Raw genomic sequence first — 21,631 nt, 5'->3', positions numbered from 1 at the left:
GTTGCCCAAGCTGGAGTGCAGTGGCGTGATCTTGGCTCACTGCAACCTCTGGCTCCTGGGTTCAAGCAATTCTCCTGGCTTAGCCTCCCGAGTAGCTGGGACTGCAGGCACGTACCACCACACCCAGCTAATTTTTGCATTTTTAGTGGAGATAGGGTTTCACCATGTTGGCCAGGATGGTCTCAATCTCTTGACCTCGTGATCCACCTGCCTCAGCCTCCCAAAGTGTTGGGATTACAGGCGTGAGCCACCGCACCCGGACTGAGAGCCACATTCTTGTTAACCACGGTTTCCCCAGATTTCGCATTAGGGGCTGACAAAGAGTGGAAAGGAAGGACAAAATGATGGAGAGGTGGATTGACTAAGCATATGTAGGTTCTTAACCAGGCCAGAGAAGGACGGATCAGCCACAGCAGTGGATGCCATCTGCACACATCGCCCTGACCCTGAAGGCCTCGGACTGGACAGAGAGCGACTGTACTGGGAGCTGAGCAACCTGACCAATGGCATCCAGGAGCTGGGCCCCTACACCCTGGACCGGAACAGTCTGTATGTCAACGGTGAGCAGCTGTGATGTGGTTGGAGGCTCTTCCTCTTCCTCCTTGCTGGGCAGCCTGTAATCTCTGGCTTGAGGTCACACTCACTACCAGGCAATTGAAAATTTGTCCCTGTGCTCTACATGGGATGACTAAGTTCTGGACTTCAGATTATCTCTTTTTTTTTGAGACGGAGTCTCGCTCTGTTGCCAGGCTGAGGTGCAGTGGCATGATTTCAGCTCACTGCAACCTCCGCCTCCCAGGTTCAAGCAATTCTCCTGCCTCAGCCTCCCGAGTAGATGGGACTACAGATGCATGCCAACACACCCAACTAATTTTTGTATTTTTAGTAGAGACAGGGTTTCTCCATGTTGGCCAGGATGGTCTCGATCTCTTGACCTCATAATCCACCTTGCCTTGGCCTCCCAAAGTGTTGGGATTACAGGCTTGAGCCACCGCACCTGGCCAGGATTTCACGGTTTCTTCATCATCATGGAATGCATTCCATCAGGGCATTCTTCCCCGATATGAGGGCGCTGATAGGAAATCTTTAATGGTCCCTGTTGCATGAAACTCCTTCCATTGCACCAGGGTAGCCCTGACCCCTAATTGGTCCCCCACATCTCCTCGTCACTTACCCACACTCCTCCCTCCTTCTCTATGCAGGTTTCACCCATCGAAGCTCTATGTCCGCCACCAGCAGTGAGTATTCAACTCATTTCCACATGCCCATGATCCTACACAAAGCAAAGCAGGAGCTGCCCCTCTTCATAAACCCATAAGTCCTCTTGAGCAAAGCAGCTGGGAAGGCAGAAGTTATTCAGGCTCCTCTCTGCCCCAGTTTCAAAGACAGACTCAGCTCAAGCCCACATGCAGCAAACCCTATAAAAGTCACCTTTTGGCATTTCTGCCATGGTAGTGCTTTCTGCTCTCACTAATGAGGACTTCTCCTCAGCTCCTGGGACCTCCACAGTGGATGTGGGAACCTCAGGGACTCTATCCTCCAGCCCCAGCCCCACGAGTAAGTACCAGTTAATGACATCTCTATTACAGCATGCTATCTCTGTCATTTTTACTCAGATGAAGATGGAAAGTCATAGCAAATCTACTGACAGTGAGTGGACCAATGAAATTTGTTGGCCACCTAGTGTGTACCAGATCCTAGAGATACAGCAGGGAAAACAAAACTGATACAAAATCTCTGCTCTCAGTGAGCTTGTTTTCTTGTCATGATGATGATGTTGGTGGTGGTGCTATTGATGATGATGATGGTGATGGTGATGATGTTGAAGAAAATGATGCTGGTGATGGTGGTGGGGGTTACTATGGTAATAATGATAAGTTGAGTGTGATGATGATGGTGGTGGTGTTGATGATGGTGATTATTATTATGCTAGTGATGTTGATGATGGTAATGGTGATGTCAATGACAATTACAATGATGGGGATGAGGATGATGTTGGTGATGGTGGTGGGGTTATGATGGTAATGATATGTTGAGTGTGATGATGATGATGGTGATGGTGGTAGTGTTGATGATGATGATGATGATTATTGTTATGCTACTGACGTTGTTGATGATGGTGACAGTGATGTCCATGCCAATGATGATGATGGTAATGAGAATGATGTCGGTGATGGTGGTGGGGTTATGATGGTAATGATATGTTGAATGTGATGATGGTGATGATGATGTTTGTGGATCATGACCATGATGGGGATCATCATGGTGGTGCTGGTGGTACTTGTGATGAGAATAATGATGATAATAATAATAATGATGACTATGATAGTGATGATGATAATGGTGATAATAAAGATAACAGATATCACCTCACAATATTGAGCACTACATATGTGCCAAGAGCTATGCTCAGCATCTAACTACTATTATATAATCTACTTTAGAAAATAAATTGTATCATAGATAAGAAAGGCATGGAAAATATTTATTATGTCACTTAATTTAATTACTGCATATGGTTATTACAAAGTGCTATTCTCTCTACTTTGAACATAATGTTTATTTCCCACTCCCACTACAGCTGCTGGCCCTCTCCTGGTGCCGTTCACCCTCAACTTCACCATCACCAACCTGCAGTATGAGGAGGACATGCGTCGCCCTGGCTCCAGGAAGTTCAACACCACAGAGAGGGTCCTGCAGGGTCTGGTTAGTGTCTTGCCCTCCACACTCTGCCTTGCTCATGATACCCAGTTCCCCTTACATCATCCATGCCAGGGCAATGGAAGAATATCACACCCAACTCACTCTTGCCCCATGAGATGCAAGCCTCAGCTGGGAGCAGTGGCTCACGCCTGTAATACCAGCACTTTGGGAGGCCAAGGCGGGTGGATCACTGAGGTCAGGAGTTTGTGACCAGCCTGGCCAACATGATGAAACCTCATCTCTACTAAAAATACAAAATTAGCTGAGCATGGTGGTGCATGCCTGTAATCCCAGCTACTTGGGAGGGTGAGGCAAGAGAATCACTCGAATCTGGGAGGCAGAGGTTGCAGTGAGCCAAGATCATGCCTAGGCTAAAAAGCAAAACTCCATCTCAAAAAAAAAAAAAAAAAAGAAGAAGAGATGCAAGCCTCACCCACCGAAGCCAGCCCTGCCCAATTCACTTCTGCCTGGCTCCTACATACAACTTAGCCCTCCTACTCACCTCCCTCTCCCTCCTCCACAGCTCAGGCCCTTGTTCAAGAACACCAGTGTCAGCCCTCTGTACTCTGACTGCAGACTGACCTTGCTCAGGTGAGACCTTAGAATTTCCAGCCTGGCTGCCCCACTTGTTCTCACTCCAAAAGACTTTGCACTGCTTCCTTGCTGCACTTCCTAGGGATATCCTCACCAAAGGTGGAATTCAGGAGTCACTGACTTCAGGATCAGTGTGTTTCCTGATAGTAACACCCCTACACCCCACCTCAACAGAGAGAATCTGCATGGCCCATCATCAGGATTGAGCCCCTACCCTTATCATCCCTCTGAATTCCCTCCATTCCCTGTGCCTCCCTTTCCTTTAGGTGTTAAATTCTATCTCCAGGATTTCTCTCAGGACAATCATGCCTCATCCACGTGCTTTCATCCTCATTTCCAGCTCTTCACTGGGCTCAAGTCTGGCCCCCCGTCCTGTCCATGAAAATTTCAGTTTCATCTTGCACTTTTATAAAAGTAGTTGTATCCGTGACTCCGCTCACAGACCTAAGCCAGACAATAGTGCATGCACTAAGAGTCGATGTGGCTTCTCACCTCTTTCCCAGGTTTTTAATTTCTCTGGTCCTTGCTGTCCTTCCCTCAGCAATCACAAGACCTTTCCTAGATAATCTTTTCATTGTCATTTTTCCCACTGACCCTCCCCAGACCCGAGAAGGATGGGGCAGCCACTGGAGTGGATGCCATCTGCACCCACCGCCTTGACCCCAAAAGCCCTGGACTCAACAGGGAGCAGCTGTACTGGGAGCTAAGCAAGCTGACCAATGGCATTGATGAGCTGGGCCCCTACACCCTGGACAGGAACAGTCTCTATGTCAATGGTGAGTGACTGTGATGTGGTTAAAATCTCTTCCCCCCGCCAGGCAGCCTCTAATCTCTAATTAGAGGTCACACTCCCTGCCTGGCTTTTGAAAATTCTGTCATATGCTCCACATGGGATGACTGAGGTCTGAACTTCATGGTTTCGTTATCATTGTGGACTGTGTTCCTTCAGGGCATTCTTTCCTGATGTGAAGATGCTGATAGGAAATCTTCAATGGTCCCTGTACCATGAAACTCAGTTCATTGCACCAGGGTAGCATTGACCTCCGTTTGGTCCCCCACCCCTCCTGTCTCTTACCCACTCTCCTCCCTCCTTCTCTTTGCAGGTTTCACCCATCGGAGCTCTGTGTCCACCACCAGCAGTGAGTATTCAACTCATGTCCAAATGCTCCGGTTCCTACACCAAGAGGAGCAGGAGCTGGCCCCTCCTCATAAACCCATAAGTCCTCTTCATGAGCAAACAAGTTAGGAGGGCAGAAGTTATTCAAGCGCCCCTCTGCCCAGCTCAAGAGACCAACCCAGCTCAAGCCACACATGCAACAAACCCTATAAATAGTCTCCCCTTTTGCCATTTCTGCCAAGAGAGTGCTTTCTGCTTTCACTGACGAGGAATTTTCCTCAGCTCCTGGGACCTCCATAGTGGATTTTGGAACCTCAGGGACTCCATCCACCCTCTCCAGCCCCACGAGTAAGTATCAGTCAATGACATATCTATGAGAGCGTGCCTGATTAGTGTAAACATCTCTGTCATTTTCACTCAAATAAAGATGGAAAATCAAAGTAAATCTAGTGATAGTGAGTGGACAAATTTGTTTTGGCCACCTACTGTGTACCAGACCCCAGGAATACAGTAAGAAAAAGAAAATCAATTTTAAAACAACCTATGCCCTCAGTGAGCTTGTATTCTTGTGATGATGATGATGGTGGTGATAGTTAGGATGGTAATAATGAAGTGTTGAGTGGGATGATGATGGTGGTGGTGGTGACATTGTTTATGATGATGATGATGATGGTCATTCTGTTGATGATGGCGGTAGTGATGTTGATGATGATGGTGATGGTGATGAGGATGATGCTGGTGATGGTAGTAGAGGTTATGATAGTAATTATGTATTGAGTGAGATGATGATAGTGGTAGTGTTGCTGTTTATAATGATGATAGTGGTGATCTTGATGATGGTGGTAGTGATGTTGATGACAATGATGATGGTGATGAGGATGATTCTGGTGATGGTGGTGGGGTTATGATGGCAATGATGATGTGTTGAGAATGATGATGTTTGTGGTGGTCATGATGGGGATTATCATGGTGGTGATAACAGTGGCGATGATGATAATAATGATGGTGATGGTGACAATCTTGGTGATGGTGATGATGGTGACAATAAAGTTAACAGAAAATGTCAGACAGTATTGAGCAATACATATTCACCAAAAGCTATGCTCAGCATCTACTATTATATACTTTTATAAAAGTAAATTGTATTATTATAGGCAAGGGAGGCATGGTAAATATTTTGTCCCTCAATTTAAATTCTACATATATTGAAAGATAAGTCTCTTGCAAACTCCTATTTTCTCTGCTTTGAACATAGTGTTTATTTCCCATTCCAACTGCAGTCGTTGGCCCTCTCCTGGTGCCATTCACCCTCAACTTCACCATCACCAACCTGCAGTACGAGGAGGACATGCATCACCCTGGCTCCAGGAAGTTCAACACCACAGAGAGCGTCCTGCAGGGTCTGGTGAGAGCCCTACCCACTTTATTCCTGCCCCTCCCCAGATACCCAGTCCCTCCTACATCATCCAAGCCAGAACTGTGGAAGAAGATTGCACCCATCTCACCCTTGCCCGCAAAGGATGCAAGCCTTGCTTACTGAGGCCAGCCCCGCCCACTGGTGCCTGCTCCACACACCTGACTTCTGCCCCCCACACATGCACCTTAGCCCTCCTACTCTCTTTCCTCTCCTTCCTTCACAGCTTGGCCCTGTATTCAAGAACACTAGTGTTGGCCCTCTGTACTCTGGCTGCAGACTGACCTCTCTCAGGTGAGACCTTAGAAGATCCAGCCTGGCTGCCCCAATTGTTTCCACTCCAATAGACTTTGCACTGCCTCCTTGCTGCACCTCCTAGGGATATCCTCACCAAAAGGGGAATGCAGGAGTCACTGACTTCAGGACCAATGTGTTTCCTGATAGTAACACCCCCACACCCCACCTCAACAGGGAGAATCTGCATGGTCCATCATCAGGATTGAGCCTCTACCCTGATGATCCTTCTGAATTCCCTCCTTCCCCTGCCACTCCCTTTCATTTAGGTGTTAAATTCTGTCCCTAGAATTTCTCCCAAGACAATCATGCCTCATCCATGTGCTTTCATCCCCATTTCCAGCTCTTCACTGGACTCAAGTCTGGGCTCTCCTGTCCCCATGCCATGAGAATGTAGGTTTCACCTTGCACTTTGATAAGCATGGTTGTATCCGTGATTCTGCTCACAGTTCCAAGCAAGACAATAGTCAGTGCACTCAGAAAATCTAGGTGTGGCTTCTCACCTCTTTCCCAGGTTTCTCATTTCCTCTGGTTCCTTGACATGTTTCCCTCAGCAATCTCAAGACAAGTCCTGGTACTCTTTTCATTGTCATTCCTCCTCCTACCTTCCCCAGGTCCGAGAAGGATGGAGCAGCCACTGGAGTGGATGCCATCTGCACCCACCATCTTGACCCCAAAAGCCCTGGACTCAACAGAGAGCAGCTGTACTGGGAGCTGAGCCAACTGACCAATGGCATCAAAGAGCTGGGCCCCTACACCCTGGACAGTAACAGTCTCTATGTCAATGGTGAGCAGCTGTGATGTGGTTGGAGTTTTTTCCCTCTAGAATCTGGGAAGAATCTAATCTCTGGCTTGAAGTCACACTCCCTGCCTGGTCATTGAATATTCTGTCGTTTGCTCTACATGGGATGACTAAGTTCTGGACTTCACAGTTTCTTCATTATCATGAACTGTGTTCCCTCAGGGCACTCTTCCCTGTTGTGAGGATGCTGATAGGAATTCTTTAATGGCCCCAGTCCCATGAAACTCTTTAATTGCACCAGGATTGCCATGGCCCCTATTGTACCCCCCACATCTCCTTAACCCTTACCCAGTCTCCTCCCTCCTTCTCTATGCAGGTTTCACCCATCGGACCTCTGTGTCCACCACCAGCAGTGAGTATTCAACTCATGTCCAGATACCCTTGATCCTACATCAAGTGGAGCAGGAGCTGGCCCCTCCTCCTAAACCCATAAGTCCTCCTCTTGAGCAATGGAGCTGGGAAGGCAGAAGTTATTGAAGCTCCCCTCCACCCCAGCTCCAAAGACAGACCCAGCTCAAGCCCACATGCAGCAGACCTCATAAAAGTCTAACTTCTTGCCATTTCTGCCATGAGATTATTTTCTGCTTTCAATGATAAGGATTTTTTTCTCAGCTCCTGGGACCTCCACAGTGGCCTTTGGAACCTCAGGGACTCCATCCTTCCTCCCAAGCCCCACAAGTAAGTACCAGTCAATGGCATCTCCCTTAGATCATGCCTGATGAATGTGAACGTATGTGCCATTTTCACTCAAATGAAGATGGAAAATCATAGTAAATCCAGTGATACTGAGTGAACCAAAATTTTATTGGCCACCTACAGTGTACCAGAGCTTAGAGATACAAGGAAAACAAAACGAATAAAAGCATCTCTGCCCTCAGTGAGCTTGTGTTCATGTGATGATGATGATGGTGGTGGTGGTTATGACAGTAATAATGACAGGTTGAGTGTGATGATGATTGATAATGGTAGTGATGCTGTTGATGACAATGGTGGTGATGTTACTGACAATGATGGTGATGGACATAAGGATGTTGTCAGTGATGGTTGTGAAGGTTATGATGGTAGTGATGATGTGTTGAGTGTGATGATGATGATGATGATGGTGGTGGTGCTGTTTATGATGGTGAAAATGATAGTAACGATGACAATGACCAGCCATCATAAATATAACAGATAACATCAGACAATATTGAGCACTGAATATGCATGGATACTTATGCTCAGCATCTAACTACTATTATATAATCTACTTTTATAAAAATAAATTGTATTATTATAGGCAAGGAAGACATGGTAAATATTTTCTCTCTCAATTTAAATTTTGCACATGTTTAAAGATAAGTCTATTCCAAACCCCCATTTCTTGACTTTGAACATAGTGTTTATTTTCAATTCCCACTACAGCTGCTGGCCCTCTCCTGGTGCCTTTCACCCTCAACTTCACCATCACCAACCTGATGTATGAGGAGGATATGCGTCACCCTGGTTCCAGGAAGTTCAACACCACAGAGAGGGTCTTGCAGAATCTGGTTAGTGCCCTGCCCTCCTGACTCTGCCCGGCCCCAGATATCCAGTCCCTTCTACATCATCCATGCCAGGGTGATAAAAGAAGATAGCACCAACTTCACCCTTCCCTCCGAGAGATGCAAACCACACCCAAGAAGACCGGCCCGGCTCATTGGTGCTTGCTCCACCCACCTCACATCTGCACCTAACACACACACCTCAGCCCTCCTACTCACATCCCTCTCCCTCCTCCCCATCTCCCTCTCCCTCCTCCACAGCTTGGTCCCATGTTGAAGAACACCAGTGTTGGCCCTCTCTATTCTGGCTGCAGACTGACCTTGCTCAGGTAAGACTTTAGAAGAGCCAGCCTGGCTGCCTCACTTGTTCCCACTCCAAAAGACTTTGCACTGCTTCCTTGCTACACTTCCTAGGGATATCCTCACCAAAAGGGGAATTCAGGAGTCACTGGCTTGAGAACCAGTTGTTTCTGGATAGTAACACCCCCATGCCCCACCTCAACATGCGGAATCTTCATGGTCCATCATCAGGATTGAGGCACTACCCTGATCACCCCTCTGAATTCCCTTCTTTCCGTGCCCCTCCCTTTCATTTAGGTGTTAAATTCTGTCCCCAGGATTTCTCTCAACATAATCATGCCTCATCCACATACATTCATCAGCCTTTCAAGCTCACCACTAGTCTGAAGTCTGGGTTCTCCTGTTCCCATGCCATGAGAATGCAGGTTTCACCTTGCACTTTTATAAAAATTATTATATCCAGGACTCTGCTTCCTGTCCCAACCAAGACAGTGGTCTGTGTACTCAGATAATCTAAGTGTGGCTTCTCACCTCTACCCCAAGTTTCTCATTTCCTCTGGTTCCTTGACATGTTTCCCTCAGCAATCTCAAGACAAGTCCTGGTACTCTTTTCATTGTCATTCCCCCTCCTACCTTCCCCAGGTCCGAGAAGGATGGGGCAGCCACTGGAGTGGATGCCATCTGCACCCACCGTCTTGACCCCAAAAGCCCTGGAGTGGACAGGGAGCAGCTGTACTGGGAACTGAGCCAGCTGACCCATGGCATCAAAGAGCTGGGGCCCTACACCCTGGACAGGAACAGTCTGTATGTCAATGGTGAGCAGCTGTGGTATGCTAGCAGTCTCTTCCTCCTTGATGTGCAACCTCTAATCTCTGGCTTGGGAACACACTCCCTGCCTGGCCATTGAAAATTCTGTCATATGCTCTATATAGGATGACTAAGTTCTGGACTTCATGGATTCTTCATTATCATGAGAGGCATTCCCTCTGGGCACTCTTCCCTGTTGTGATGATGCTCATAGGAAATCTTTAATGACCCCTCTCCCATGAAACTCCTTTAATTGCACCAGGATAGTCCTGAACTCTATTGCGTCCGCCACATCTCCTTAACCCTTAGCCATCTCCTCCCTACTTCTCAATGCAGGTTTCACCTATCGGACCTCTGTGCCCACCACCAGCAGTGAGTATTCAACTCATGTCCAGATGCCCCTGATCCTATATCAAGTGGAGCAGGAGCTGGCCCCTCCTCTTAAACCCATAAGTCCTCCTCTTGAGCAAATGAGCTGGGAAGGCAGAAGTTACTCAAGCTCCCTTTTGCCCCAGCTCCAAAGACAGACCCAGGTCAAGACCAAATGCAGCAGACCTCACAATAGTCTACCTTCTTGTCATTTCTGCCATGAGAGTGTTCTCTGCTTTCACTGATGAGGACTTTTTCTCAGCTCCTGGGACCTCCACAGTGGACCTGGGGACCTCAGGGACTCCATCCTCCGTCCCCAGCCCCACAAGTAAGTCACAGCCAATGGTATCTGTATTAGATCATGCCTGATGAATGTAAACATCTCTGCCATTTTCAATGAAATGAAGATGGAAAATCATAATAAATCTAGTGATACTGAGTGAACCAAAAATATTTATTGGCCACCTACAGTGTTCCAGACCCTAGGGATATAGCAAGGAAAACAAAAGCAATAAAAACATCTCTGCCCTCAGTGAGCTTGTGTTCATGTGACGATGATGGTGGTAGTGGTGGTAACAGTAATAACGACATATTGAGTGTGATGATGATTTATGATTATGGCATTGCTGTTGATGATGGTGGTGGTGAAGTTATTGGCATTGATGATGATGGACATAAGGATGTTGTCAGTGATGGTTGTGAAGGTTATGATGGTAATGATGTGCTGAGTGTGATGATGATGATGATGATGATGATGATGATGATGATGATGGTGGTGCTGTTTATGATGGTGACCATGGTACTGATGATGTTGATGTTGGTAGTGGTAATGCTGATGACAATAACGATGATGATGATGAGGATGATGCCAGTGATGGTCATGTGGTTATGATGATAATGATGATGTGTTGAGTGTGCTGATGATTATGTTTGTGGTGGTCATGATGGGGATGATCATGGTAATGATGATAATAATGATGGTGATGGTGACAATGATAGCAAAATTGGTGACGGCCGTAATAAAGATAACAGATAACATCAGACAATATTGAGCACTGAATATGCACAACTAGCTAGGCTCAACATCTAACTACTACTATATAATATACTTTTATAAAAATAAATTGTATTATTATAGGCAAGGGAGACGTGGTAAATATTTTTCTCTCAATTTAAATTTTGCGTATGTTTAAAGATAAGTCTATTCCAAACCCCTATTTTCTCTACTTTGAACACAGCATTTATTTTCAATTCCCACTACAGCTGCTGGCCCTCTCCTGGTGCCGTTCACCCTCAACTTCACCATCACCAACCTGAAGTACGAGGAGGACATGCATCACCCTGGCTCCAGGAAGTTCAACACCACGGAAAGAGTCCTGCAGAGTCTGGTTAGTGCCCTGCCCTCCTCACTCTGACTAGCCCCAGATATCCAGTCCCTTCTACATCATAGATGACAAGGTGATGAAAGAAGATAGTACGAACCTCACCCCTGCCTCTGAGAGATGCAAGCCCTGCCCACGGAGACCAGCCCTGCTCATTGGTGCCTGCTGTGCCCACCTCACATCTGCCCCTAACACATACACACCTTAGCCCTCCTATTCACCTCCCTCTCCCTCCTCCACAGCTTGGTCCCATGTTCAAGAACACCAGTGTTGGCCCTCTGTACTCTGGCTGCAGACTGACCTTGCTCAGGTGAGACTTTAGAAGAGCCAGCCTGGCTGCCCCACTTGTTCCCACTCCAAAAGACTTTGCACTGCTTCCTTGCTACACTTCCTAGGTATATCCTCACCAAGAGGGGAATTCAGGAGTCGCTGGCTTGAGAACCAGTTGTTTCCTGATAGTAACACCCCCATGCCCCACCTCAACATGCAGAATCTTCATGGTCCATCATCAGGATTGAGGCACTACCCTGATCACCCTTCTGAATTCCCTTCTTTCCCTGCCCCCGCCCTTCATTTAGGCGTTAAATTCTGTCCCCAGGATTTCTCAAAATAGTCATGCCTCATCCACATACATTCATCAGCCTTTCAAGCTCACCACTAGTCTGAAGTCTGGGTTCTCCTGTTCCCATGCCATGAGAATGCAGGTTTCACCTTGCACTTTTATAAAAATTATTATATCCAGGACTCTGCTTGCAGACAGTGGTCTGTGTACTCAGATAATCTAAGTGTGGCTTCTCACCTCTCTCCCAGGTTTCTCATTTCCTCTGGTTCCTTGATATGTTTCCCTCAACAATCTCAAGACAAGTCCTAGGCAATCTTTTCATTGTCATTTCCCCTCCTGCCTTCCCCAGGTCCGAGAAGGATGGAGCAGCCACTGGAGTGGATGCCATCTGCACCCATCGTCTTGACCCCAAAAGTCCTGGAGTGGACAGGGAGCAGCTGTACTTGGAACTGAGCCACTTGACCCACGGAATCAAGGAGCTGGGCCCCTACACCCTGGACAGGAACAGTCTGTATGTCAATGGTGAGCAGCTGTGATATGCTAGGAGTCTCTTCCTCCTTGATGTGCAACCTCTAATCTCTGCTTGGGGCACACTCCCTACCTGACCATTGAAAATTCTGTCATATGCTCTACATGGGATGACTAAGTTCTGGACTTCATGGATTCTTCGTTATCATGAGAGGCATTCCCTCTGGGCACTCTTCCCTGTTGTGATGATGCTCATAGGAAATCTTTAATGACTCCTGTCCCGTGAAACTCATTTAATTGCACCAGGATAGTCCTGAACTCTATTGCGTCCCCCACATCTCCTTAACCCTTACCCAGTCTCCTCCCTCCTTCTCTATACAGGTTTCACCTATCGGACCTCTGTGCCCACCACCAGCAGTGAGTATTCAACTCATGTCCAGATGCCCCTGATCCTATATCAAGTGGAGCAGGAGCTGGCCCCTCCTCTTAAACTCATACGTCCTCCTCTTGTGCAAATGAGCTGGAAAGACAGAAGTTACTCAAGTTCCCCTCTGCCCAGCTCCAAAGACAGACCCAGCTCAAGCCCACATGCAGCAGACCTCATACTAGTCTACCTTCTTGTCATTTCTGCCATGAGAGTGTTTTCTGCTTTCACTGATGTGGACTTTTTCTCAGCTCCTGGGACCTCCACAGTGGACCTTGGGACTTCAGAGACTCCATCCTCCCTCGCCAGCCCCACAAGTAAGTACCAGCCAATGGTATCTGTATTAGATCATGCCTGATGAATGTAAACATCTGTGCCATTTTCAGTCAAATGAAAATGGAAAATCATAATAAATCTAGTGATACTGAGTGAACCAAAAATATTTATTGGCCACCTACAGTGTTCCAGACCCTAGGGATATAGCAAGGAAAACAAAAGCAATAAAAACATCTCTGCCCTCAGTGAGCTTGTGTTCATGTGACGATGATGGTGGTAGTGGTGGTAACAGTAATAACGACATATTGAGTGTGATGATGATTTATGATTATGGCATTGCTGTTGATGATGGTGGTGTGGTGATGTTACTGACAATGATGATGATGGACATGAGGATGTTGTCAGTGATGGTTGTGAAGGTTATGATGGTAATGATATGCTGAGTGTGATGGTGATGATGATGATGATGGTGGTGCTGTTTATGATGGTGACCATGGGACTGATGATGTTGATGATGGTAGTGCTGACGCTGATGACAATAACAATGATGGTGATGAGGATGATGCCAGTGATGGTTATGTGGTTATGATGATAATGATGATGTGTTGAGTGTGCTGATGATTATGTTTGTGTTGGTCATGATGGGGATGATCATGGTGATGATGATAATAATGATGGTGATGATGACAATGATAGCAACAATGATGATGGCCATAACAAAGATAACAGATAACATCAGACAATATTGGGCACTGAATATGCACAACTAGTTATGCTCAACATCTAACTACTATTATATAATATACTTTTATAAAAATAAATTGCATTATTATAGGCAAGGGAGACATGGTAAATATTTTTCTCTCAATTTAAATTTTGCATATGTTTAAAGATAAGTCTATTCCAAACCCCTATTTTCTCTACTTTGAACACAGCATTTATTTTCAATTCCCACTACAGCTGCTGGCCCTCTCCTGGTGCCATTCACCCTCAACTTCACTATCACCAACCTGAAGTACGAGGAGGACATGCGTCACCCTGGCTCCAGGAAGTTCAACACCACGGAGAGGGTCCTGCAGAGTCTGGTTAGTGCCCTGCCCTCCTCCCTCTGACTAGCCCCAGATATCCAGTCCCTTCTACATCATAGATGCCAAGTTGATGAAAGAAGGTAGCCCCAACCTCACCTCTGCCCCCGAGAGATGCAAACCCCACCCATGGAGACCAGCCCTCCTCATTGGTGCCTGCTGTGCCCACCTCACATCTGCCCCTAACACACACACCTTAGCCCTCCTATTCACCTCCCTCTCCCTCCTCCACAGCTTGGTCCCATGTTCAAGAACACCAGTGTTGGCCCTCTGTACTCTGGCTGCAGACTGACCTTGCTCAGGTGAGACTTTAGAAGAGCCAGCCTGGCTGCCCCAATTGTTCTCACTCCAAAAGACTTCGCACTGTCTCCTTGCTGCACTTCCTAGGGATATCATCACCAAAAAGGGAATTTAGGAGTCACTGGCTTGAGAACATGTTGTTTCCTGATAGTAACACCCCCATGCCCCACCTCAACATGCAGAATCTTCATGGTCCACCATCAGGATTGAGGCACTATCCTGATCACTCCTCTGAATTCCCTCCTTTGTCTGTCCCTCCCTTTCATTTAGTGTTAAATTCTGTCACCAGGACTGCTCTTAAGACAATCACATCATGCACTGGGGCCTATCATGGGGAGGGGGGAGGGATTGCATTGGGAGTTATACCTGATGTAAATGACGAGTTGATGGGTGCAGCACGCCAACATGGCACAGGTATACATATGTAACAAACCTGCACGTTATGCACATGTACCCTAGAACTTAAAGTATAATAATAAAAAATTAAAAATTAAAAAATTTTAAAAAATAAAGTATGCTTTATTTACAAGAACAACAACAACAAAAAAAGACAATCATACCTCATTCACATACATGCATCCCCCTTTCAAGCTCTTCACTAATCTCAAGTCTGGGTTCTCCTGTCCCCATGCCATGAGAATGCAGGTTTCATCTTGCACTTTTATAAAAATTATTATATCCAGGACTCTACTCTCAGTCCCCACCAAGACAGTGGCCATTGTACTCAGATAACGTAAGTGCAGATTTTCACCTCTTCCCCAGATTTCTCATTTCCTCTGGTTCCTTGATATGTTTGCCTCAACAATCTCAAGACAAGTCCTAGGTAATCTTTTCATTGTCATTCCCCCTCCTACCTTCCCCAGGTCCGAGAAGGATGGAGCAGCCACTGGAGTGGATGCCATCTGCACCCACCGTCTTGACCCCAAAAGCCCTGGAGTGGACAGGGAGCAGCTGTACTGGGAACTGAGCCACTTGACCCATGGCATCAAAGAGCTGGGACCCTACACCCTGGACAGGAACAGTCTGTATGTCAATGGTGAGCAGCTGTGATATGCTAGGAGTCTCTTCCTTCTTGATGTGCAACCTCTAATCTCTGGCTTGGGGGCACACTCCCTACCTGGCCATTGAAAATTCTGTCATATGCTCTACATGGGATGACTAAGTTCTGGTCTTCATGGATTCTTCATTATCATGAGAGGCATTCCCTCTGGACACTCTTCCCTGTTGTGATGATGCTGATAGGAAATCTTTAATGACTCCTGTCCCGTGAAACTCATTTAATTGCACCAGGATAGTCCTGAACTCTATTGCGTCCCCCACATCTCCTTAACCCTTACCCAGTCTCCTCCCTCCTTCTCTATATAGGTTTCACCTATCGGACCTCTGTGCCCACCACCAGCAGTGAGTATTCAACTCATGTCCAGATGCCCCTGATCCTATATCAAGTGGAGCAGGAGCTGGCCCCTCCGCTTAAACCCATATATTCTCCTCGTGAGCAAATGAGCTGGAAAGGCAGAAGAAGTTACTCACGTTCCCCTCTGCCCAGCTCCAAAGACAGACCCAGCTCAAGCCCACATGCAGCAGACCTCATACTAGTCTACCTTCTTGTCATTTCTGCCATGAGAGTGTTTTCTGCTTTCACTGATGTGGACTTTTTCTCAGCTCCTGGGACCTCCACAGTGGACCTTGGGACTTCAGAGACTCCATCCTCCCTCGCCAGCCCCACAAGTAAGTACCAGCCAATGGTATCTGTATTAGATCATGCCTGATGAATGTAAACATCTGTGCCATTTTCAGTCAAATGAAAATGGAAAATCATAATAAATCTAGTGATACTGAGTGAACCAAAAATATTTATTGGCCACCTACAGTGTTCCAGACCCTGGGGATATAGCAAGGAAAACAAAAGCAATAGAAACATTTCTGCCCTCAGTGAGCTTGTGTTCATGTGACGATGATGGTGGTGGTAGTGGTAACAGTAATAATGACATATTGAGGGTGATGATGATTTATGATTGTGGTACTGCTGTTGATGATGGTGGTGGTGATGTTACTGACAATCATGATGATGGACATGAGGATGTTGTCAGTGACGGTTGTGAATGTTATGATGGTAATGAGGTGCTGAGTGTGATGATGATGATGATGATGTTGGTGGTGCTGTTTATGATGGTGGTGTTGTTTATGATGGTGACCATGGTACTGATGATGTTGATGTTGGTAGTGGTGTCGCTGATGACAATAACAATGATGGTGATGAGGATGATGCCAGTGATGGTCATGTGATTATTATGATAATGATGATGTGTTGAGTGTGCTGATGATTATGTTTGTGGTGGTCATGATAGGGATGATCATGGTGATGATGATAATGATGGTGATGATGACAATGATAGCAACAATGATGATGGCCATAACAAAGATAACAGATAACATCAGACAATATTGAGCACTAAATATGCTCAACTAGCTATGCTCAACATTTAACTACTATTATATAATATACTTGTATAAAAATAAATTGTATTATTATAGGCAAGGAAGACATGGTAAATATTTTTCTCTCAATTTAAATTTTGCATATGTTTAAAGATAAGTCTATTCCAAACCCCTATTTTCTCTACTTTGAACACCGTATTTATTTTCAATTCCCACTACAGCTGCTGGCCCTCTCCTGGTGCCATTCACCCTCAACTTCACCATCACCAACCTGAAGTACGAGGAGGACATGCGTCGCCCTGGCTCCAGGAAGTTCAACACCACGGAAAGGGTTCTGCAGAGTCTGGTTAGTGCCCTGCCCTCCACACTCTGACTAGCCCCAGATATCCAGTCCCTTCTACATCATAGATGCCAAGTTGATGAAAGAAGGTAGCCCCAACCTCACCTCTGCCCCCGAGAGATGCAAGCCCCGCCCATGGAGACCAGCCCTCCTCGTTGGTGCCTGCTCTGCCCACCTCACATCTGCCCCTAACACACACACCTTAGCCCTCCTACTCACCTCCCTCTCCCTCCTCCACAGCTTGGTCCCATGTTGAAGAACACCAGTGTTGGCCCTCTGTACTCTGGCTGCAGACTGACCTTGCTCAGGTGAGACTTTAGAAGAGGCAGCCTCTCTGCCCCAATTGTTCTCACTCCAAAAGACTTTGCACTGTCTCCTTGCTGCACTTCCTAGGGATATCATCACCAAAAAGAGAATTTAGGAGTCACTGACTTGAGAACCAGTTGTTTCCTGATGGTGACTCCCCCATGCCCCACCTCAACATGCAGAATCTTCTTGATCCACCATCAGGAATGAGGCACCACCCTGATCACTCCTCTGAATTCCCTCCTTTGCCTGTCCCTCCCTTTCATTTAGGAGTTAAATTCTGTCCCCAGGATTTCTCTCAACATAATCATGCCTCATCCACATACATTCATCAGCCTTCAAGCTCACCACTAGTCTGAAGTCTGGGTTCTCCTGTTCCCATGCCATGAGAATGCAGGTTTCATCTTGCACTTTTATAAAAATTATTATATCCATGACTCTGCTTGTAGTCCCAACGAAGACAGTGGTCTGTGTACTCAGATAATCTAAGTGTGGCTTCTCACCTCTTTCCCAGGTTGCTCATTTCTTCTGGTTCCTTGATATGTTTCCCTCAACAATCTCAAGACAAGTCCTAGGCAATCTTTCCATTGTCATTTCCCCTCCTACCTTCGTCAGGTCCGAGAAGGATGGAGCAGCCACTGGAGTGGATGCCCTCTGCACCCACCATCTTGACCCCAAAAGTCCTGGAGTGGACAGTGAGCAGCTGTATTGGGAGCTGAGCCAGCTGACCCATGGCATCAAAGAGCTGGGCCCCTACACCCTGGACAGGAACAGTCTGTATGTCAATGGTGAGCAGCTGTGATATGGTAGGAGTCTCTTCCTCCTTGCTGTGCAACCTCTAACCTCTGGCTTCAGGTCACGCTCCCTCCCTGACTACTGAAAATTCTGTCATATGCTCTACATGGTCTGACTGAGTTCTAGATTTCGTGGTTTCTTCTTCATTGTGAACTGCATTCCCTCAGGCCACTGTTCCCTTTTGGGAGGATGCTGATAGGAAATCTTAATGGCCTCTGTCCCATGAAACTCATTTAATTGCACCGGGATGGCCCTGAACCCTATTGCATCTCCCACATCTCCTTAACCCATAACAAGTCTCTTCCCTACTTCTCAATGCAGGTTTCACCCATCGGACCTCTGTGCCCACCACCAACAGTGAGTATTCAACTCATGTCCAGATGCCCCTGATCCTACATCAAGTGAAGCAGGAATTGGCCCCTCCTCTTAAACCCATAAGTCCTCCTCTTGAGCAAATGAGCTGGGAAGGCAGAAGTCACTCAAGCTCCCTTCTGCCCCAGCTCCAAAGACAGACCCAGCTTAAGCCCACATGCAGCAGACCTCATAATAGTCTACCTTCTTGTCATTTCTGCCATGAGAGTGTTTTCTGCTTTCACTGATGAGAACTTTTTCTCAGCTCCTGGGACCTCCACAGTGGACCTTGGGACCTTAGGGACTCCATCCTCCCTCCCCAGCCCTACATGTAAGTACCAGTCAGTGACATGTCTATTAGATCATGCCTGATGAATGTGAACATCTGTGCCATTTTCACTCAAATGAAGATGGAAAGTCATAGTAAATCTAGTGATACTGAGTGAACCAAAAAAATTTATTGGCCACCAGCAGTGTGCCAGACCCTAGGGATACAGCAAGGAAAATAAAACCGATAAAAGCATCTCTGCCCTCAGTGAGCTTGTGTTCATGTGATGATGATGGTGGTGGTGGTGGTTATGATAGTAATAATGACATGTTGAGTGGGATGATGTTGATGATGGTGGTGGGGATATTACCAATGATTATGGTGATGGACTTGCGGATGTTGTCAGTGATGGTTGTGAAGGTTATGATGGTAATGATGATGTGTTAAGTGTGATGATGATGATAATTGTAGTGATGCTGTTTATGATGGTGACCATGGTACTGATGATATTGATGTTGGTAGTGGTTATGTTGATGACAATGACAATGATGGTGATGATGACGATGCCAGTGATTGTTGCGGGGTTATGATGATAATGATGATGCATTGAGTGTGGTGATGATAATGTTTGTGGTGGTTATGATGGGGATTATTATGGCAGTGATGATCATAATAATGATGGTGACAGTGACAATGATAGCAAGGATGAAGATGGCAATAAAGATAATAGATAACATCAGACAATATTGAGCACTGAATATGCACCAGGAGCAGTGCTCAGCAACTAAATACTATTATATAATATATGTTTGTAAAAGTAAATTGCATGGTTATAGGCAAGGGAAGCATGGTAAATATTTTGTCACTTAATTTAAATTCTGCATATGTTTAAAGATAAGTCTATTGCAAACTCCTATTTTCTCTACTTTGAACATAGTGTTTGCTTCCCACCTCCACTACAGCTGCTGGCCCTCTCCTGGTGCCATTCACCCTCAACTTCACCATCACCAACCTGCAGTACGAGGAGGACATGCATCACCCAGGGTCCAGGAAGTTCAACACCACAGAGAGGGTCCTGCAGGGTCTGGTTAGTGCCTCACCCTCCTCACTGTGCCCCACCCCAGACAGTCAGTACCTCCTACATCATCCATGCCAGGCAATGGAAGAAGATCACACCCACCTCACCCTTGCCCCAGGAGATGCAAGCTATGCCCATTGAAGCCAGCATGCAACTTAGCCCTCCTACTCACCTCCCTCTCCCTCCTCCACAGCTTGGTCCCGTGTTCAACAACACCAGTGTCGGCCCTCTGTACTCTGGCTGCAGACTGACCTTGCTTAGGTGAGACGTTAGAAGATCAAGCCTGGGTGCCCCACTTGTTCTCACTCCAGTAGACTTGGCACTGCTTCCTTTCTGCAGTTTCTAGGGATATCCTCACCAGAGGTGGAATTCAGGAGTCACTGGCTTCATGACCAATGTGTTTTCTGATAGTAACACCTCCACACCCCACCTCAACAGGGAGAATCCGCATAGTCCATCATCAGGATTGAGCCTCTACCTTGATCATCCCTCTGAATTCCCTCCTGTCCCTGCACCTCCCTTTCCTTTAGGCCTTAAATTCTGTCCCCAGGATTTCTCTCAAGACGATCGTGCCTCATCCACAGGCTTTCATCTCCATTTCCAGCTCTTCATTGGTCTCAAGTCTGGCGTCTCTGTCCCCATGCCATGAGAATGCAGGTTTCAACTTGCACTATTTTATTTTATTTTATTTTATTATTTCATTGTTGAAACGTAGTCTCACTACACACCAGACTGGTCTCAGCTCACTGCAACCTCTGCTTTCCATGTTCAAGTGATTCTCCTGCCTTAGCCTCCCGAGTAGCTGGGATTACAGGCACCCGCTACTATACCCAGCTAATTTTTGTGTTTTTCATAGAGACTGGGTTTCACCATGTTGACCAGGCTAGTCTTGAACTCCTGACCTCAAGTGATCTGCCCGCCTTGGCCTCCCAAAGTGCTGGGATTGCAGGTGTGAGCCACTGTGCCAGGCCACTTTGCACTTTTATAAAAATTCTTGTATCCATTACCCTGCTTGCAGTTCAAAGCAAACCAGTGGTTGGTGCACTCAGAGAAACTGTGATTTCTCACCTCTTTCCCAGGCTTCTCATTTCCTCTGGTCCCTTGCTGTCCTTCCCTCAGCAATCTCAAAACCCTTCGTAGTTAATCTTTTGATTGCATTCCTCCCACCTACCTTCCCCAGGCCTGAGAAGAATGGGGCAGCCACTGGAGTGGATGCCATCTGCACCCACCGTCTTGACCCCAAAAGCCCTGGACTCAACAGAGAGCAGCTGTACTGGGACCTGAGCCAGCTGACCCATGGCATCAAAGAGCTGGGCCCCTACACCCTGGACAGGAACAGTCTCTATGTCAATGGTGAGCAGATGTGGTGTGGTTGGAGTCTCTTCCTCCCTGCTGGGAGGACTCTAATCTCTGGCTTCCGGGCACACTCTCTGCCTGGCTGTTGAAAATTCTGTTATGTGCTCTATATGGGGTGACTGAGTTCTGGACTTCATGGTTTCTTCGTCATCGTGAACTGCATTCCCTCAGGGCATTCTTCTCTGTTTTGAGGATGCTGATAGGAAATCTTTAATGGTCCCTGTCCTATGGCACCAGGATAGCCATGAACCCTATTGCGTCCCCCACATCTCCTGAAT

At 46.7% G+C, this 21,631-nt stretch overlaps 1 protein-coding gene across 1 annotated transcript in view; it reads left to right on the top strand.

Moving 5' to 3' along the window:
• LOC105481272 (mucin 16, cell surface associated) overlaps positions 1-21,631 on the top strand; it is a 170,065-nt gene that overhangs the window by 85,676 nt on the left and 62,758 nt on the right. The window contains exons 15-50 of the mRNA XM_071086180.1: positions 388-560; positions 1,203-1,238; positions 1,492-1,557; positions 2,582-2,706; positions 3,227-3,294; positions 3,901-4,073; positions 4,401-4,436; positions 4,697-4,762; positions 5,695-5,819; positions 6,055-6,122; positions 6,737-6,909; positions 7,241-7,276; positions 7,537-7,602; positions 8,329-8,453; positions 8,709-8,776; positions 9,390-9,562; positions 9,891-9,926; positions 10,186-10,251; positions 11,187-11,311; positions 11,548-11,615; positions 12,217-12,389; positions 12,717-12,752; positions 13,011-13,076; positions 13,996-14,120; positions 14,355-14,422; positions 15,284-15,456; positions 15,786-15,821; positions 16,083-16,148; positions 17,081-17,205; positions 17,440-17,507; positions 18,121-18,293; positions 18,622-18,657; positions 18,917-18,982; positions 19,882-20,006; positions 20,191-20,258; positions 21,178-21,350. Coding sequence (XP_070942281.1) covers positions 388-560; positions 1,203-1,238; positions 1,492-1,557; positions 2,582-2,706; positions 3,227-3,294; positions 3,901-4,073; positions 4,401-4,436; positions 4,697-4,762; positions 5,695-5,819; positions 6,055-6,122; positions 6,737-6,909; positions 7,241-7,276; positions 7,537-7,602; positions 8,329-8,453; positions 8,709-8,776; positions 9,390-9,562; positions 9,891-9,926; positions 10,186-10,251; positions 11,187-11,311; positions 11,548-11,615; positions 12,217-12,389; positions 12,717-12,752; positions 13,011-13,076; positions 13,996-14,120; positions 14,355-14,422; positions 15,284-15,456; positions 15,786-15,821; positions 16,083-16,148; positions 17,081-17,205; positions 17,440-17,507; positions 18,121-18,293; positions 18,622-18,657; positions 18,917-18,982; positions 19,882-20,006; positions 20,191-20,258; positions 21,178-21,350 — 3,449 coding nt within the window. The remainder of the gene's footprint in view (positions 1-387; positions 561-1,202; positions 1,239-1,491; positions 1,558-2,581; positions 2,707-3,226; positions 3,295-3,900; positions 4,074-4,400; positions 4,437-4,696; positions 4,763-5,694; positions 5,820-6,054; positions 6,123-6,736; positions 6,910-7,240; positions 7,277-7,536; positions 7,603-8,328; positions 8,454-8,708; positions 8,777-9,389; positions 9,563-9,890; positions 9,927-10,185; positions 10,252-11,186; positions 11,312-11,547; positions 11,616-12,216; positions 12,390-12,716; positions 12,753-13,010; positions 13,077-13,995; positions 14,121-14,354; positions 14,423-15,283; positions 15,457-15,785; positions 15,822-16,082; positions 16,149-17,080; positions 17,206-17,439; positions 17,508-18,120; positions 18,294-18,621; positions 18,658-18,916; positions 18,983-19,881; positions 20,007-20,190; positions 20,259-21,177; positions 21,351-21,631) is intronic.

Source organism: Macaca nemestrina, chromosome 20, assembly GCF_043159975.1.
Source record: "Macaca nemestrina isolate mMacNem1 chromosome 20, mMacNem.hap1, whole genome shotgun sequence".
Taxonomy (NCBI): domain Eukaryota; kingdom Metazoa; phylum Chordata; class Mammalia; order Primates; family Cercopithecidae; genus Macaca; species Macaca nemestrina.
The sequence above is the reverse complement of the archived record's forward strand: the minus strand, read 5'-3'. Positions and strand labels throughout refer to the sequence as shown.